The sequence below is a fragment of the Pipistrellus hanaki genome (assembly GCF_964339955.1).
Source record: "Pipistrellus hanaki genome assembly, chromosome: 8".
Classification (NCBI taxonomy): Eukaryota; Metazoa; Chordata; class Mammalia; order Chiroptera; family Vespertilionidae; genus Pipistrellus; species Pipistrellus hanaki.
In genome coordinates, this window is record NC_140510.1 from 59,613,578 (window position 1) to 59,632,856 (window position 19,279).

The 19,279-nt window shown below is 36.6% G+C and overlaps 1 protein-coding gene across 1 annotated transcript in view; it reads right to left on the reverse strand.

Annotated features, from left to right (window-relative positions):
• Positions 1-1,695: 1,695 nt before the first annotated feature.
• The window catches only part of PSMD1 (proteasome 26S subunit, non-ATPase 1), a 78,702-nt gene continuing 61,118 nt past the window's right edge, over positions 1,696-19,279 (reverse strand). Inside the window, exons 18-25 of the mRNA XM_084891771.1 lie at positions 19,057-19,173; positions 13,821-13,923; positions 13,032-13,201; positions 10,395-10,487; positions 8,572-8,658; positions 7,706-7,852; positions 3,806-3,961; positions 1,696-1,929 (exon numbers count right to left, since the gene is read on the reverse strand). Of these exons, the coding sequence (XP_084747897.1) occupies positions 3,815-3,961; positions 7,706-7,852; positions 8,572-8,658; positions 10,395-10,487; positions 13,032-13,201; positions 13,821-13,923; positions 19,057-19,173 (864 nt within the window). The 3' untranslated portion in view covers positions 1,696-1,929; positions 3,806-3,814. The remainder of the gene's footprint in view (positions 1,930-3,805; positions 3,962-7,705; positions 7,853-8,571; positions 8,659-10,394; positions 10,488-13,031; positions 13,202-13,820; positions 13,924-19,056; positions 19,174-19,279) is intronic.

Sequence of the window (19,279 nt, forward strand, 5' to 3'; positions counted from 1 at the left end):
CCAGTAAATTAGAGATCCATTTCATATGACAAACAGTCAGAATAACGACCATGCTTGCTTATTTCAAAAGTTCAACATCCAAGGAAGGTGTGGTAATATAGACATAAAACATGTACTTGTCAAAACTCACCAAATTGTATACATTTTAAATCTCTCCATTTTAATTACATTTAACTTACACCTCAATTACTAAAAACATGAAAAATGAAAAAGAAAAAAAAAGGTGCATCAACAAGATTCTGTAGCTAAATGAAACCAAATAGTTTATATCTATTGTTCTTAACAAGGTCAATAGGAGGAAACAATAAGCAATGCCTATTTTTTTAAAAAATGTATCTGGATTGCCTAGACTACATTTCTCTTGGATTAAAGGGACTTCTTCAATAAATGATGGCATCCACACCTTCACTACCTAAAAAAAAAAAAAGTCCTAGCTGATTTGGCTCAGCGGTTAGAGCATGGGTCCTAAGACTGAAGGATCCTCGGTTGCAGGCTCAATCCCTGGCCCTGGGTGGGGCATGTGGAGTTAACCAATTAATGTAGCTCCTTCACATTGCTGTTTCTCTCTCTGCCTCTCCACTTCCCTTTCACTCTCTCTGAACCAGGGTTTATCCACCCCCCACCCCTTATTTTTCAAATCATCTATGAAATAGTTTAACTGTCATAAATTTGAAAGTCATATGCCCTGACATTGGAAGTCAGTTGGTTGGGCGTTGTCCCATGCACCAAAAGATTGCTGGTTTGATTCCTGGTCAGGGCATATGCCCTGGCTCAATCTCCAGTGTGCTGTAGGAGGCAGTGATAGATGTTGTGCTCTCACATCAGTTTCTTTCTCTCAAAACCGATGAAGCATTCTTAAAATTTTTTTAATATATATATTTATATGTGTATATATACATATATAAAGCCCTAATACGCAAATAGACCGAACAGAACAACTGAACAACCGGTAACTATGATGTGTGCAGTCCACCAGGGGGTGTGTGGAACATAGCGGGCGTTGGCCCTGGCAGGATGATGGAGCAGGTGAGTGGCGATGTCAGACCAAGGTGGGGTGCTGGTTGCTGTGAGTGGAGTGAGACACTAGTAGTTACTGAAAATTCTTTGCTGCTGTGCACTGTGGTCCCACTTGGCGCTTACACCTGCTGCTAGCACCAGCCTTGCTCAGGCTGGCTGCCAGTGCCAGCCCCACTTGCACACACTGGTCCCATCGCTAGGTGCCATCAATGGATGCTAGCAGCAGCTGCCAGCCCCGATAGACCTAGGGCTTCTCTACCTCCCCCTACTCCTGAGGGGCAATTGGGGCAGCAGTTGTGTAGCCACTGCTGGCACCAGCCCCAATTGCACCGCATTGGGGGTCTGGTGCTGTGAGAGTGGGAGCTGCGGCAGCGGTGGGAGCAGGGCTGCCTGCAGAAGGGGAAGGTGCTGTGGTGGGAGCATGGAGACCTTCCCCTGTGCCCACTGCAGCCTCACGGCCTACAATTCCTTTCAAGGTGCATGAATTCATGCACTGGGCCCCTAGTGTGTGTGTGTGTGTGTGTGTGTGTGTATAAAAGTCATATATATTCATCTTAGCAATCAAGGTTTTAGCTCTTTCAGTTTAGGCATTTCATGTAGGTGGTGGTGGTGGTGGTAGTGGTAGTGAAAGGTATTAAGTCCATTTATTTAAAATCCAGGCTGAAAATCAAACAATCAAACAGTCCTTCTCCATCTGGAGATTTTAATATATTTATTTGAAAACCAAGTTGTGTGAAAGAGCATACTAAATAGTCATATATCTTCTTTTCAACCAAAGACTTGGAGACAAGGTTTTTCAGGTCAGTGCAGAGGCAATGATACATGCAGTGAATAGCAGGTCTCAACATGAATTTCCTCATAGACATTTCCAATATGAACCTGGACAACCTTCTTCAGATGAGCAATGAGATCCTGGGGAAGGGGAGATGAGAAGCAAAGCAAGGCTCATTCTTTATTTCGAAAACAGTTTTTCTTTTAAACTACTAGCTGTTGAAGTCTAACACTAGCCCCTAACTATGCCTATACAGTCCTCGTATGCCAGTTTGTGCTATAAGTCTCTATTTTCACATCTCTATTGAATTGAGTATTTTATCCTTTTGAAAACTAATAAGAATCTAACTTCCAACTAAAAAATTTCTAAGCCATCTTGTACTAACTGCCTTGAATGACTTAATCTGGGAGCCTTCAGTGAGGTATTGTGAAAGGAAGAAGGGGGCTAATTTGAGTCGGTTATACAGAGACTGAGTGCTCATGGTACTGTATTGTGTTGGCTGGGAAAGCTGAGGAAGAAACCATCAAGATTTCCTGAAAAGAGAAATTCTCTGAAAGAGAATTTTCAAAAACAAGTCTAGATAGAAAGGATGTTAATATAAACCACCCTCTCACTTAGGTCCAAACTGTCTTTCAGAGGCTTCAATATATTTTCCTACTAATGACAGGGTTTATCCTTTAATATATAGCTGATATATCTGTAAAAGCTTTCATTAATTGCAAGTCAGTGTATAATAATCATGTTAAGATTTGTAAACTGACATTTAAATTTAAATATATTTTTATTTTGTAATAAATCATACTGTTCTTTTTTTTTTTTTACAATTTTACTGATTACTTTGTTTTTAAAATTTTTTTTTATTAAATTATATCTGTGTACATATCATACTGTTCTTTTTCTTTTAAATATATTTTTATTGATTTCAGAGTGGAAGTGGAGGGAAGGAGGGAGGGAGGGAGGGAGGGAGAGAGAGAGAGAAAGAGAGAGAAACATCAATGATGAGAGAAAATCATTGATTTGCTGCCTCCTGCACACCCCATACTGGAGATCAAGCCTTAACCCTAGTATATGCCCTGACTGGGAATCAAACCATGATATCTTGGTTCATAGGTCAATGCTCAATCTCTGAGCCATACCGGCTGTGCAATGATACTGTTCTTATTTCCTTTAAAGAGTTGAATAAATTAATATCTGTCTGATAATGTATTTGAACTAGAGTGGAATTAAGGAAGCTTGATCATACATCTTCAAATATGTGATGACCATTAAAAAAATGGGGAAAATATGACAATTTTGTGAAATTAAATTATTCCCAACTTTTGCCTTTTAACGCTGCCGCCTCCCCTCCCCCCATGCCGGCATAATAATAATCTCTTTGAATTGGACAAAGCTTTGTGTTACAGTTTAAATGACCCCCAGGTTCCTATAGGCACTGTGTTTCATACATACTAGATGTTTAATAATTTCACTATATAAATAAATGTTAAGGCTTTTAGTGCTGAATGTATTGACAAAGGAAAGGGAGAGAAAAATCATGGAGAAGTGCAGGCCTGTGCTATTCAAAGTGTAATCTATAGACCATTGCTGGCCCACAAACTGTAACTGATCTTCAACAAGCTTATATCACAATGTAAATCAACTCCATCATTAAGCAAACTGTTAGTTTAGCTGACTTCTTTTGGGGGGAGGAAGATGCAAGGCTGTTCTGATAAAAGAAGCACTGAGCAGATTTACATCCAAAGCAAGCTTTCTACCTCCTCACAGACGTATAAAGTTTGCAGACCAGGTACTTTGAACAGCACTGGTAGTACGGTAGAATCAAAGAAGAAAGAAAAAGGAATTGGTGTTATGATTGTAAGCAGCGATAAAAAGGGGAGGGGGCAATTATTTAATACCGTTTAGGTAAATAAGGATTAAGCACAAAAGAAAGGGAAAAAGTGAGACAATGTCCCCACATAAAACTTTACTGAAGAACTGACAGAGATTACTCTTGATAGACAATTTTGTTCCACACACCTCTGGTTCTTAATCATCAATATACTCAAATGGTTCTGGGGGTTCTGGCTCTTGTTCCTCCTCCTCGATTTTCGGGCCATGGGCTGCCACGGGTTCCACCAGCTCTTCAATGTCTTCACTGGTATCCTTCAGAATGATGACACCTCCAATGGAGAGCTGTCAACACAAAGCAGGGAAGAAAGAGGCACAAGCTCTTCTCATATTCCTGAATCTAGAGTGCACATTTATTAAATGTTACTTTAAGATCGCCCGAATAATTTGGAAACGAAGAACTAGGCTAGGACTACACTTTACTATAATAGGTGAGTCAGGAAACCTGGCATTTGTGACTGTGTTATGCTAATCTTCCTGACCTATTCTTTTGGGTAAGGCCGATGAAAGCAATGTCAATGTCCATTATAATGGACAATGAGTATTTGCAAACTTACCCCACTGGCTATGGAAGGCAGAACCAGTGGTACTGCTCTATTTGCATAATGCATAGCATTTTAAGAATAGTATTTCCCAGCCCTAGCTGGTTTGGCTCAGTGGATAGAGCACCAGCTGGAGGACTGAAGCGTCCCCCGTCCGATTTCAGTCAAGGGCACGTACCTCGGTTGTAGGCTCAATCCCCCGCCCTGGTCAGGGCAAGTGTGGGAGGCAAACCAATCGATGTGTCTCTTTCACATTGATGTTTCTCTCTCTATGTCTCCCCCCCTCCTTTCCACTCTCTCTAAAAATCAATGGAAAAAATATCCTCAGGTGAGGATTAACAACAATAACAACAAAGAATAGTGTTTCTCAGTACTAGCGTGAGCCTGATTGCAGGGAGAATGCTTACTATCCAAAATATGGTATGCTAATACTATATTCTAGTGCCAAACCTTTCTATTCAAATTGTGGTCTAGGACCAGTAGCATCATTATCACTTGGGAGTTTGTTAGCAATGAAAACTTGTCCCTACACTAGATCTACAGAATCTGCCTTTTAACAAGATCTCCAGGTGATTTATATGCACATTAATGTCTGAGAAGCACCCTCATCTAATAGTAGACACTTTATTTGTGAAAAAACCATAATTTTAGACTCAAAAGACAATCTACAAATGAAAAGTCAAATTTTCTTCAGCGATTTCAGAATGACAGAGAGAACATGAATACAACCAATATCTGAGTGTTTTCACTTTGATTCTTGCGATGGAAGGCAATGAAGAAATAGCAATCCTATTAAGGCCTCTCCCAAACTTATTAGCAGAAGGTAAACTCAAACACCAAACTCTGGAGTGCTAATCTTATTCTATTTGCATGCCTGTGTGAAAGGAAATGGAAAGCTGCTCTCTGTAATTAAATCAGTCCATAGTGGCAGGGCACATCTGGAAAAAACATATTTTCTACCAAAGCACATTACTGGGAAGGAAAAGAAGCACCAGAACATTAGCTAAATGATTCACAAATGTATAAGTATCTCTGCAGTTCAATCTAATCTGATTTTTTACTCATCAGAACTCTGCCTTGCCATGCTACAGAACTGGTGTGCTTCATAAATTTCTTAACTATTTTCCTTCTCTTAACAACACATATCCATACACTTTAATCTAGAACTTTTGCTCTTAAAAAGTTTGCTTTTCTTAAGTGGAGCCATTTTATGAATAGACCCTACTTTTACTACCAATATTTACCTAAGAACAATCAGAGTACATGGTTCATGGCCTAAAAGTTTACTCAAACTTTCTAAAGCAGCAGTTGCCAACCAGTGGCCACTGGTGGTCTGTGAGGTCCAAAGGTTGGCGACCGCTGTTCTAAAGACCAAATAGAAATACATGTTTTACTAACCAGAAGAAAATACACAAAAGGACTTCCTACAGTTTGGAAACATTTGGCTTCAGGTTATAACTGTACTTATTTCATGCTTAGTGAAATGAAATAATCCAACTCAAATCTTGTAATATAATCAATATGTGGAAAGAACTTTTTATAGATACAGGGTTTAATGTTATATGTTAGTAAGAAAGTTCAAACTTTCTAAACTGAAAATAAGATATATGACATTCTATAATTCTGAGATTAGTGACAACTGAAGATACACACAATGGAACAGGTCCTTTTGTCAAGAGTTCCACACTCAAGACATCTTTTTTTTTTTTTAATATTTAAAAAATATTGATTTCAGAGAAGAGGGGAGAAGGTGAGAGAGAGAGAAACATCAATGATGAGAGAGAATCATTGACTGGCTGTCTCCTGCATGCCCCCCACTGAGGACTGAGCCCACAACCTGGGTATGTGCCCTGATTAGGAATCGAGCACATATGTTCATAGATCGACACTCAACCACTGAGCCAGCTTGCCAAACAGGCCATATCACATAGTCTTTATTACAAGTCCAAATAGAACACCGTCCTATAATACTATTTTGTCCTTTGGCAGTATCTTTGAAATTGGGAAGTATAATTCTTCTAACTTGTTCTTCTTACATTGTTTGGGCTATTCTGGGTCCCCTGAATTTCCATATGAATTTGAGGATCAGTCTGCCAATTTTTACAGTCAGTAGGGATTTTGATAAGAACTGTGTTGAATCTGTTATCCAATTGGGGAGTACTGCCATCTTAATAATACTAAATCTTCCAATCCATGAATACTGATTATTTTTAAAAAATCGGTTCTTATTGATTTTAGAAAGGAAGGGAGAAGGGGAGAGAGGGAGACAGAAACATCGATGTTGAGAGAGAATAATCGATTAGCTGCTTCTTGCATGTCCCCTACTAGGGACTGAGTCTGCAACTGGGGCATGTGCCTTGAATAGGAATCAAACCATGACCTCCTGGTTCATGGGTCAATGCTCAACCACTGAGCCACATGGCCAGGCATGAAACTGATTACTGATGTAGTTTTCTTTTCTTGTAAAGTCTTTGTCTGGTTTTACTATCAGGGTAATACTGGCCTCACAGAATGAACTAGGCAGTGTTTCTTCCTCTTCAATTTTTTAGAAAGTTTGTAAAAGACTGGTGTTAATTTTCCTTTAAACGTTTTAAAGAATTAACTAGTAAAACCATCTGGCCTTGAGTTTTTCTTTGTAGATTTTCTGATTTTTAATTCAATCTCTACTTGTTATAGGTCTATTCAGATGTTCTATTTCTTCTTGAGTCATTTATAGTAATTTGTGTCTTAGGAATTTGTCCATTTCATCTAGATTACTCAATTTGTTGGAACACAGTAATTCATAGTAATCACATGTAATAATCCTTTTTATTTCTATAAGGTTGGTAGTAATGTCCCCTCTTTGCTTCCTGATTTTAGTAATTTTTCTCCCCCTTTTCATGATTGAATAGATAGGTTTATTTTTCCATATATAATAAAAATAATTATAACAATAACCAACTTATTACAATGTGTGGCTAACAGGAAACATTCTGCCTTAGAATAAATTAAATAGCATGACAACTCTTTTCTAATTGTAAAATTTAATTTTCTCAGAGCTCATGTATTAATAACTGTATTACCTTGTTTAATCTCTGCCACATTCCTATGAGTTAGGGATAATTTTTATTTTAGAGAGAGGAAATTAAGGCAGAGAGAGGTTTATCAGTACCTGTTCTAAAGTCACATAGGCTGTTACTGGTAGAATCAGGATTCAAACTCAGGATGTTTGCCTCCAGTCTATGCTCCTAATCACTACTTTGCATTAGGAACTTCTTTGGTGTAAGTCTCTGGTAGATGAAGTTACTTAACAGGATTATACAAAGGAACGTTCCCCCATATCTATATGGAATGGAAGAAAATGTTCTCCCTTTTGCTAAGAGATTTATTAGGCTAGTACCTTTTCCCAGTGCTCTGGAGATTTAGCCTTTTTTTTTTTTATAAATATTATATTGTCCTATGGGTTAATATTCCTTGGGTATATAGCTAAGGGCCATAAGTAACTTACTGGTTTGAAAGGCTGGTATCTACAAGTCTCTGGCATTGTTAGAACCTTCAGCTGGGCAGGCATAACTCGGGCTGGGTTATCCAGTAACTGGAAGTTTGGCTCAGGTTCTTTTTTCTTCTCTTTTTCTTCCTTCTTCTCTGCCTCATCCTAGAAAATATGAAAAAATGGCCCAATAAAGGTTCATTTCTGTTCCATGTCACTGAATAATGTTGGATAAGTTTACTGAGCAACTATTAGGTAAAAAGGTACTTAGGATTAGATATAATAAAGGTACAACTAAAGTAATATCAAACTCAGAGGAGGGAGAGGGTAACTCTGCTTGGGGGTAAGAATGGTATTAAACTTGGTTTAAAAAGATGAGATTTTTCCACCAGAGGATATATAAAAAAAAAGGTTCTATATTATAAGTTGACCATTTCAATTGTCATTTCATCCAGGAACTGATTTTTGATTTGTACCATGAAATATTTTATTCTTTCCATGAATAAATAACTTTCTAAATCTCTTCCAATTAAAATTATATGAGTCTCTATACTTGGAATAGTACAATTATTTAAAGGAAGCCAAGAGTAAGGTATAATAATGTTCAACTAAGGAAGAATCTAGACTAGGGGTGTCGAACTCAATCAGAGAAGGGGCCAAAATCTAAAATCCAGCCTAAATCGCGGGCCGAATGGTTTACTGAACAGTCATAAACTGACAATGTCATAAACTGACAGCGGAGTGCAGTGATGACAGCGCGGTGCGGGCCACATTGCAAGGCCTGGTGGGCTGGATTTGGCCCGCGGGCCTTGTGTTTGACACATGTGATCTAGACCATACAGAGATGGATAAATCAACTCATATGACCACCAAGTTATACCTACCACTTCCATTTTTTCTTCCTCCTTTTTTTCTTTTTCTTTTTCTTTCTTTTTCGCCTTGGCAGTAATAGATAAAACAGCTGTGGAAACCTACAGGAAATAAATAGGTTAAATCATTGTGACTCTTTATCTACATACAAATGTACAAGTCCACAGAGAACTCAGTCCTATAATACTATTTTGTTTCCTGGCAGTAACATCAAGAAAAAAATAATCAAAGAATAAATGAGAAAAGCAAGCAGGACATTTATTCACATAATTACTACTATGTTCATTGTAAAGCTTTAGTTCTTGGAGGTTTGTATCTGCTGTTTACCTTGGATATGGATTTGTTGTTTTTGTTTGTTTATTTTTTGTTAATCCTCACCCGAGGGTATTTTTACATTAATTTTTTTTTTTTGAGAGAGTCACATCCATTGGTTGCCTGCCACACGTGTCCAACTGGGGCTGAGGATTGAGCCTGCAACTGAGGTATGTGTCCTTGACCCGAATCAAATATGAGACTCTTCAGTTCATGGGCTGATGCTCTAGTTACTGGTTAGGGTAGCTATGGATTTGTTATCATATGCTTTTGAGATAGAGACTTGAGTGCTGTACCCTTTATTACTTCACAGGGAACACACTGGAAAACATAGGTTTTCTCCAAATTTGGTTATAAACACTCTCATTGGACTAGATGCCCTACATTGGTAATATACAGTGGGTGAGTGAATAGCTTGATGGATCTCACTGAAATCAAAGGTGAAACCAGGACTGTGAAAGGCTGGCAATACTGATTTAAACTGACTTCAAATAATCAACTGGCTAATATGAAACATTCTCTTGAGATAAAGAACCAGTTTTCTAAATATAAGGTATCATTAAAAGGTAATTTTACTGAGAAAATTTCAGGAGCAATTGCAGCTAATTCACCATAATCTGATTTAACATGTGTCAACCCGTGTCCTCATACACTGTTGGTAGGAGTACAAACTGGTTATATGCATTTTAAAAGGAAATTTAGTTAATGCCTGTAAAATTTATAGCTAAATTTTATAGGCATTAAAATAATACCTGTAAAAATAAATAACGTGCATTATTTCTGATCAAGTAGTTCCACATCTAAGCTCTTAACCTATAGATATACACTATATATGTGCATAAATATATATAGTATAAATGTATAAACTCTTGTTCCAGTTTCATTTGTTACAGGGATAAATTAGACATAACCTTAAGTGTCTATCAGAAAAGGAACTGGTAAGACAAATAATAATATACACATAAAGGAATGGCTTGAAGTTTGGAAAATATAAAATTCAGCAGATTTAAAGTTTTAAAGATAAACTAAGTGAAAACAAGAAGCAGAACAGTATGTAGAGAATAATTCTATTTTGTGTTATGAAAAGTAATGATATATACAGAGAAAACATTGGAAAGAATTCACAAATTGTGATTCTTGCAATATGGGACTTGAATAATCAGGAGAGAAAAAGGGCTTTTACTTTATAGTCCTGTATATTAGATTTTACCGTAAGAAGTATTACTTTAAAAGTATCTAATTTAAAATATTTAGTCATGGCTGGTGTGGCTCAGTTGGTTGAGCCACACCAGAAAGGTTGCCCATTCGATTAGTTCAATTCCTGGTCAGGGCACATGCCTGGGTTTTTGGCCTTGATCCACAAGGCAGCCGATGGATGTTTCTTGCTCTCTCTCTCCCTCCCCCTTTCCTCTGTCTCTCTAAAATAAATAAAAACATTAAAAAAGTTTTAAAACAAACCCAAGTAAAACACTAAGTAGCTCCTCTATATGAGTACAAATACTGTTTGAAATAACAAAGAACCTACCTTTTCCTTTTCTTTTTCTTTTGGTACTTCCAGTGGGGCAGGATATGCAAATGTGGATGGTTTACAGTTTGATTTATACTGAACTTTCGGCATCTGAAGGAATAAAAGAATTTCCCTCCTCCATTAAAATAATCAAAATAAAGATTTAAGTATTATATGCTCTTAACAAATACAGTGGTGCCTCGCATAACGAACTTAATTCGTTCCAGGGGCAAGTTTGTTATGCGAAAAGTTCGTTATGTGAAACGCGTTTTCCCATAACAATACATGTTTAAAAAAATAATTCGTTCTGTAGCATAAAATATGCTAAGATGACATAAAAAAAAATATGCTAAGATGACATATTTTTATTTAGATACATCTAAAAACATAATTTAAAAAAAAAAAACACACACATTTTTTTAATTTTAAGACAGACTAAGTAGAGTCTACCGAATCTTGCACATCTTCATCCATTTTCTGCTTTTTGGCCGATGGTTTCATGAAAAACCTGTCCAAAGTTCGCTGTGCGAGGCGTTCGTTATGCGAGGCACCACTTATACAAATGTAAAGGGATGCCAGAAATTTCAATCCAGCCATCCCTTTATCTCATCTTTACTGACCATAGACCTGGCTTAGTGGGTTAAATCCCAATTATGGTGTGAGCATCAGATTGTTACCACTTTTGTAAAGTGTTATCTGATTATCCAGCCTGCATACCTAACTTCTATATCCCTTCTATCAATAGTATCACATTAAAAACCTACACCAGTTTGTATACAATTTCTACAGCACATAATTATACCTTACAAGAATCTAACATGAGCCTCCTGGAAAAATCAGCTTTACAGCACTTATTTCTTTTACCCAGTTTGCATTGATAAAGAATGATCATAAGCATCATATATACTAGGAAAAGAAATCTTGTCTTTCCATCTCACTTTCATTGTAAAGGATGGAAACAGATGCCCCAGCTGGTTTGGCTAAGTAGATAGAGTGTTGGCCTGTGTACTGAAGGTTCAATTCCAGTCAAGAGCATATGCACAGGTTGCAGATTTGATCCCCAGTAAGGGACATGTAGGAGGCAGCTGATCAATGATTCTTGCTCTTCATTAATGTTTCTGTCTCTCTCCCTCTCCTTTCTTCTCTAAAATCAAATAGAAAAAAAAAAATTATATATATATATATATATATGCCGAAGTGACCATCTGACCATCCGGTAGCTATGACAACCACCAGGGGACAGATGCTCAATGCAGGAGCAGAAACCACAGGCATGAAAACATGCAATAGGACTGATGAATCACAGAAGGAAGGGGGGAAGGGAGAAGAGATTAACCAAAGATATTTTATGCATACTAGAGGCAAGGTGCACGGATTTGTGCACCAGTAAGGGTCCCTTGGCCTAGCCTGTGGGGATCAGGCCAAAACCAGCTCTCTGACATCCAAGGGGCCTCAGATTGCGAGAGTGTGCACGCTAGGCTGAGAGACCCCACCAGTGCACAAATCCATGCACTAGGCCTCTAATGTGTGTGTGTATGTATCATATAGAATAGAAATAGAGATCATAAAATTGTGGGTCAGAGGAAAAAGTCCCTAAATATTCTATAATATATTTAACCACATGTTAAAGGTTAGGGATTGGTAAACCAAAAGATTCTTGTTTTGAGAACTAAAACTGACCAATATTTACACATGAGAATAATTTAGTACTGAAACACTTAAAGGATAATTTGCTCAACAGCTAAAAGGAAAAAAAAATCAATTCAATAAAATAATCTCTATCAACCATTTTTTTTCTTTTTGTCTAAAATTTTTCCACTCTGAAAACCTAACAGAACATTTTAACAACAGTAATGACCAGATATAAGAGTTATTTACGGGTCAAACAGATCTCTTGAGTGGATGGAAGAGTAAAAAGGCGATGGAAGAGCCATAGAACTGAGAAAGACCTAAGCACAAGCCCCATTTAAAAAAAAAAAAAAAAAAAAAAAAGGATGAGCCCAGTTAGTGTTATTCAGTGGTTGAGCATCAACCACTGAACCAGGAGATCACAGTTCAATTCCCAGTCAGGGCATGTGCCTAAGCTGTGGGCTCAATCCCCAGGGGGGAGGCTTGCAGGAGGCCTATCAATGATTCTCTCTTATTATGTTTCTATCCCTCACTCCCTTTCCCTTCCTCTCTCTGAAATAAATAAAAACATATTAACCTTCATTTTTCATTAAGATTTAGGTTCTTTTCTTCCTTGTCCAGATTATTATAACAAATTTCCATTGATACCAGGATGATGTTTCTAGAATGCAAATATGATTTCATCATATTTATCTGCATGAAATCATCCAATAGCTCCCAGATTTTTAATAAAGTTCATCAGAGTAATTTATAAAGCCTTTCATGGTTTTATATTTTGCCCCCTCTCTCACCATTCCCTCTCAATTGGTTTACCTAAGGTTACAAAGTTAGTAAGAAGACGATTTTTAAAATTTCCACCAACACATTCTACTCAACAGGTGATGATTCAATTTAAGGGGGAAATATGTTATTGATGGGATACTAACTAACTCATCTTTAAAATTTCATGAAAATACTTGTGAGCAGACAGATAGTGAACAGAATGCTGTGAAGATGCACTATAAAACTGAGGTCTCACAAACATACCTTTAAGTCCTTGTTAAGGCCAATGACACAGGTAGGGGTATAAGCCAATGAAAGGAAGTGTGAAAGAGGAAACCAGAACCAGAACTGGGTAAAGACAAGGACGCCAACCACAGAAGGCATATGGGTATGTCCAGTCCTAGACTGTAAGGATATTGTGACATTATGACCACCTGTAGAAAGAGAGAGAAACCATGAACATGAATTCAGGAGGGCAATCATAAAGATTTTTAAGTACTGTGCTAGGGAAGTATTTGGTGATTATTTTAAGAGTACAGTTCATAAAATTTAATATGGAGTTGCTGGAATTAGCCAGTGAGCTATCTAGGGTCTCTAAGACTGAAAGTGTTGTATTTTAACTGAACTAAGGGTAAAACTAGACCTTTTTCCTATAGAAGTAGGCATTGTTGGCTAGATCTAAAACATAATTTTTCCTCCAAGTTATTTCAACTTGTTTAAAACTGATATATACTAAGACAACTGGAAAAAAAATTAGCCAACACACACTGAACATTTTAGTAAGTGGGCTCTGTTTCTATTTTTAATTCTCACAATACTATGAGGTAGACTTTACAAGACAAGAAAACAGATATAGAGAAAGGGAAACAACTTCTCAAGGTCATATGGCTAGTACTGTACAGGCAATGGGACTCAAACCCTCATAGTATGCACTCTGCTAAATTATTTTTATGAATAATTTACCCCAAACTCAATTTCTACCACATAATACAGTTATTTTATCAGGCTTAGTATAAAGAGATAAATAAATCTGGAAGACTTAAAAACATTTACCTGCATCCAATATTCCCTGGGCCAGAATAGCACCAAACTTGGCCATGACATCATCATGTTTATCATTGATGACTTTGGAATACAGTTGTCTAAACTGACTCACCTGAAGGAACAAGAGAAAGAATTATAGACTAATCCTATTCATTTGCTGTATCATTTTAGAACAGGAAAAAACAGGTTGCTCAATTGGTAATGAAATTTGAATCCTGAATTTCATAACATTCAGAGAGAAGAATATGGATAGTTGAAGAAAACATAGTTCTATGGTTGAAATCATGGTGTTATGACTTTTCTGGTGAGGGAGCACCAGTTCTGTTTTCAACCTTCATTCCACAGTTAATGATTCAGGCTCAAAGGAATGTTGAATCCAACAGTAAGGCTTTCATTGCACTGTGAATTACGGCTATTCTGCTTACCATCAACCTTACAGATTTCTTAACAGGCATGGTCCTTCCGGTCTATCCTAAAGTAAACTACCCTTCAGTGAAGTTGTGTGAGGTATATTTTGGATTAAGTGTATTCACACATACAGCAAAGATTCTTTATGCATACACACTAATTTTTTGAGGATATATCACAATATTTACTCTTATGAAAAGGAACACACTAAAGTCAAACATGTGCTGACTCATTTAGGATGGGATTACTGGCAATTCTGTTTGCTTCTTTATTCTTTTCTGCATTTTCTAAACTTAATATATATGACTTTTATAATTATAAAATAATATTCATAAAATTATGTTCTTAATGTATTTGTGATTCCTTTAAAATGGTTTGGAAAACAATAAAGTGAACTATTTTAGACTTCTTCCACATCTTACACTTCTGTTTTCTCACCAGTGCTTTTCAAATGACAGGTACCCAGGAAGAATTCTGCTTGTTCAAGAACAAGATCATGAAGCTCCCCAAATCTGCCCAAAGCAGAATATATTGAATTTGAGCTTCCTAAAGTGATGACTTTATATGTATTAAATATTCTTTCAGAATCTCTTCCCTTCTTCATTCATCTTGGTCTGGCAGGCCGCATTGTGATAATGCAGAGTAATATAGAATCAGACAATGCTGGCTTATAAATACCTCTGCACTAATAAGCTGTTTGGGTAAGGACTTAGCTTTTTCGAGTCTGTTTTTCTTCATCACTACTGACATTACAGCACCTACTTACATGGCTGTTAGGCATTTTATAGTTTAATAAGCAAGGCTCTTATCATACAGAGGCAGAATCCTACTAGTCCTTTTATTATCTCTGTAACGTAAGTACGGCTAAAAAATTATATTCCTTAACCATGGTTCTCGTTTTTATTCATAGACAGCAACAGAATGTGATGGAAAAACAATGAACTGCCACTACCCAGCACATAATAAGCTATTCCTTTCTCTGGGTCTTACTTTTTTAAACCATAAAACCCAGCATGATTAGATCATCACAAAAGTCCCTTTTAGTTTTAAAAAGTCTAAGTTTTGATGCTTCTATTCTGGTTCAGCAGGTTAAATTCCTTTGATTCTGAATTTCTTTCTTGTTTGTTTCCTTTTCTGTGAACTTCTTTTGGACGAACACTTACATTACCTTATATAGGATGGAAATTTTATGTTGTAAAGAATGTTGTAAAATATTTTAAGAACTTATAAAAAGGAATACTGGTCAAAGCACAATATGTACACCATAAGGAAGAATTTAAATATAAAATTACACTTAAAACAATAGAAAAACATCCGATAAACTGAAAGACAGATTAAAAAAAAATCAATGCAGCCGAGACCGGTTTGGCTCAATGGATAGAGCGTCGGCTTGGGGACTGAGGGTCCCGGGTTCGATTCCGGTCGGGGGCGTGTACCTTGGTTGCGGGCATATCCCCAGTAGGGGGTGTGCAAGAGGCAGTTGATCGATGACTCTCTCTCATCAATGTTTCTAACTCTCTATCTCTCTCCCTTCCTCTCTGTACAAAATCAATAAAATATATTTAAAAAAAAAAAAAATCAATGCAAATATATAACGGGCTATCTAATTCATATTAAGTATACTACTTTAAAAAACTAGTTTTAATCACTTAAATTTTTTTCTTCACATTTTACTACCGATATAGCAGTAGTTTTATCTCATTATTATGATACCTCATAAAGAATGATTATTTTTTGTAGGTTAAGATAGTATCTAGTCGACTTCAAGATCATCTGGTGTACTCCCTCTATTTTACAAATGTGAAAGCTGAAGTAAAATAGGTGAAATTACTGTCTTACTTGTGATCACAAACAACTAACTGCAATCATGGCTAGGATCAGGATATTCTGACTCAATTATTATGTATATTACCCCCCCATACACACACACACACACACACACACACACACACACACACACACGATAGTTGTAGGAGAAAAATCACATTAATTTCCCATCTTATCTATATAATGAAAGTATAATATGCTAATTAGAATAGATGTCCTTCTGGACGAAGCCATGGTGGTGGGGGTTGAGCCCCTTGCATGATTTTCATGCCTCAGGCCTCTAGTATTATAATAATCTCACAGAAAGAGATACCTTCTCCAAATTAATGCATTTTTTATATTCACCTTGTTTTAAACTCTAAACCTTATACTACTTGGGGGGGAAAATACTCTTAGATGTCAGAGAAAAAATAAAGAATGGGAAGAAGGGAATTAAGTTTCCCGGGAGTCATTTTTGCTGCTACTCATCACCTGGCTATGTCTTGTCTTTTCTACTTTTTTTCTATTTTCCTGAATATAGAACTGTAGCTGCACATGAGGGATCAGATTGGGAGTTTTTTCCCCTTTATTTTATTTTCTCTTTCTATTACATCTGCTGTTATGACTTAAACTACAGGTCTATAATTCCTACCAAGAAGTACTTGAGGGCAGGTGAATTTTGGAATTCAGAATTTAGAAAGCTAACATGGTGTATGCACTATATATTATTCAATACTCAGAGTTTAGTGAGGAGGCAATGTCCCATAATAAAACAAATTGTTTCTGAAGCAGCAAAATGCTTGAGGTAATAAATGAATTTATATTGATTGGATCAGGTTTTACAGCCAAATGAGTCCTTAAAAATTAAAAAAAAAAAACAACCTTAGTTTTCAGAGCTTTCTGAATTGTAGATAAAGAGCTATGCACTTTTAAAAATTTCTTTGTGGCTAGTTTCCAAATCTCTTTCTTTAGTTCTGACTCTTTTGCTATGCTCTCATCTTAAGTCCAGCAGACTTACTATCATCTCAAACTCAACACACCTAAAATAAAAATTCTTAATTCTTCTTTCAAGATATTTGTCAGTGCTTTCATGATTTCCCATTATCAATATCCCAAATAATAATTGCAGATACTTCTCAATTTTATTAGCAATATTTTGTTCGTGGTAGTTGCTTGTAGCCCTTTCTTTATATTACTATCTACACTGTTAGAGTTCAACTCCCTATCTTAACATGTTAAGCACCCTGTCAGTCACTGGTGACTGACACTATACTTTCCATCCGGAAGACAAAACAGGCTGGGTGCTTAACATGTTAAGGCAACAGTACGATAATACAGATTACTATTTACAAATGTGGTGTGCTGTAAAATATTACCATATACTATTAAAGTTTCAAGAGCTCACAAAAGCCTAATCTATCCAAACTGGGATTTATTTTAGGACCTCAAAAGCTTATCAAGCTTGACCAATTATAATCTACTTGAAAAAAGGATATCTTCTCAGTTGTTGGTGAAACTTCCTTGAGCAGACGGTAGGAAAGATATTAGGCGAGGAGGAGCAAAAGATCCACTCTTATACATCAGTATCTTTATTTGATTCTATAGATGATACTATATACATGATCAAATAACTGCTAAAGATAGATTTCATGTAACAAGAAAAAAACAAAAGACAGATCCATCATAAAGAGCAGAGTTGGATTCCTGAGAGAAAACAGCTCCAAGAACCTATTCCCGTTTATGTCTAAAAGGCATTATTGTAGTTCTGAGCCTCTGGTCAAAGGGCTTCCTAAATTGAGTTTGTAATCACCCAGGGATGTATGCATGTTGCTGGGTATATGTTTGTGAGAGTGAGCAAGCAAAAAACTGGCAGAGGAAAGGCAAGATGTACTGGAGTTATTTCAACTAAAATCACAATATAGAGCTAAGTGTTAAGATGGCATTCTGTAAAAGGATGACCTGTATCCTAATTACATAAAAATATTTCCTTTGGAAATGTCAATTATAAATCTCACAAAATATCTGAAAAATGTTCCTTCTGGATTCTTTTGAGGAGGGGCTATAGTTTTGATGAAATTAACACTTAATCTTGGATTTCATGGTTTTCCACTTTATTGCATGAACTCGTTTACAATCTTGTAACTAGAACTTTGTAGACTTTAAAACTTCTCTTCAAGCTTGTTAACAGCTTTTTCTTTACAGCAAAATGTTACATATTACTCCAAAAGAATTGTGAATGTTGTCCTATTAGCAATTATCAGATAGAAATGATAGAAACTATAGTCTACAAACCTTTTTATCACATGCTTAATAGCAGAAAACAATGAGATACAATTTTAATTTCCCCTCCACTCCCCCAGGATATTTTTCCCATTGCTTTTCAGAGTGGAAGGGAGGGAGGCAGGGAAAGAGAGACTGAGGAGAGAGAAACATTGATGTGAGAGAGACACAAAGATTGGTTGCTTCCCACATGCACCCCCACAGGGCTGAGGATCAAATCTGCAACCCCAGGAATGTGCCCTTGGATCAGGAATCAAACCTTTCAGTGCAAGGGCTGGTGCTTTAACCACTGAGTCCCAATGGCCAGAGCAAAGAACATTTGATTTTTATACTGTCATACAGTTTTATTTTTGAGGTCTAAGAGATTACACAAGAGGGCAATGTCATTTCTAAAGTGAAATTGTATAAACTGTCTGAGTTAACATCCTGTATCAGAGGAACAAGTTATCTCACTGAATACATTTTAAAAGGACAGCAGAAGACAAAAATTAAAGTTGACTTTTATGATTTCACGAACCCATGAGTTCTATTTTTCAAGTATGGTTATATGGTTGAATTAACAAAGTGACCATAAATCTGTAAGAAATGCATTTAAAGAGTGTTATATATTTAAAGTTTTGCCATTCTCCTACCTCTTGGCTTTCTATGAGTTAAGTGTTCACCACATTTGAGGTAAAAATGTCCTCAAAAGAAGGTACCTAAAGAAAAGCTTGAATCAACTGTATTCTAGAGACTCATTTTGTTTGCTCACCTTTGGACAAGTGATTTCAGTCTGCTGGATCATGATGAGAGCCGAAGCTATGAGAGCTCCTTGCCTCACATAGTTCACAGGGTCATTTGTCATTGGTTCTAGCAAATTAATTGCTTCCTGAAAGCATTAAAAAACAACCACCCTTAAATAAAGTTCATATAGCTGGGTTTACAAATTAGTTACCATCATTCTAAGTTAATTAATCATCTGACATTGTAATAAC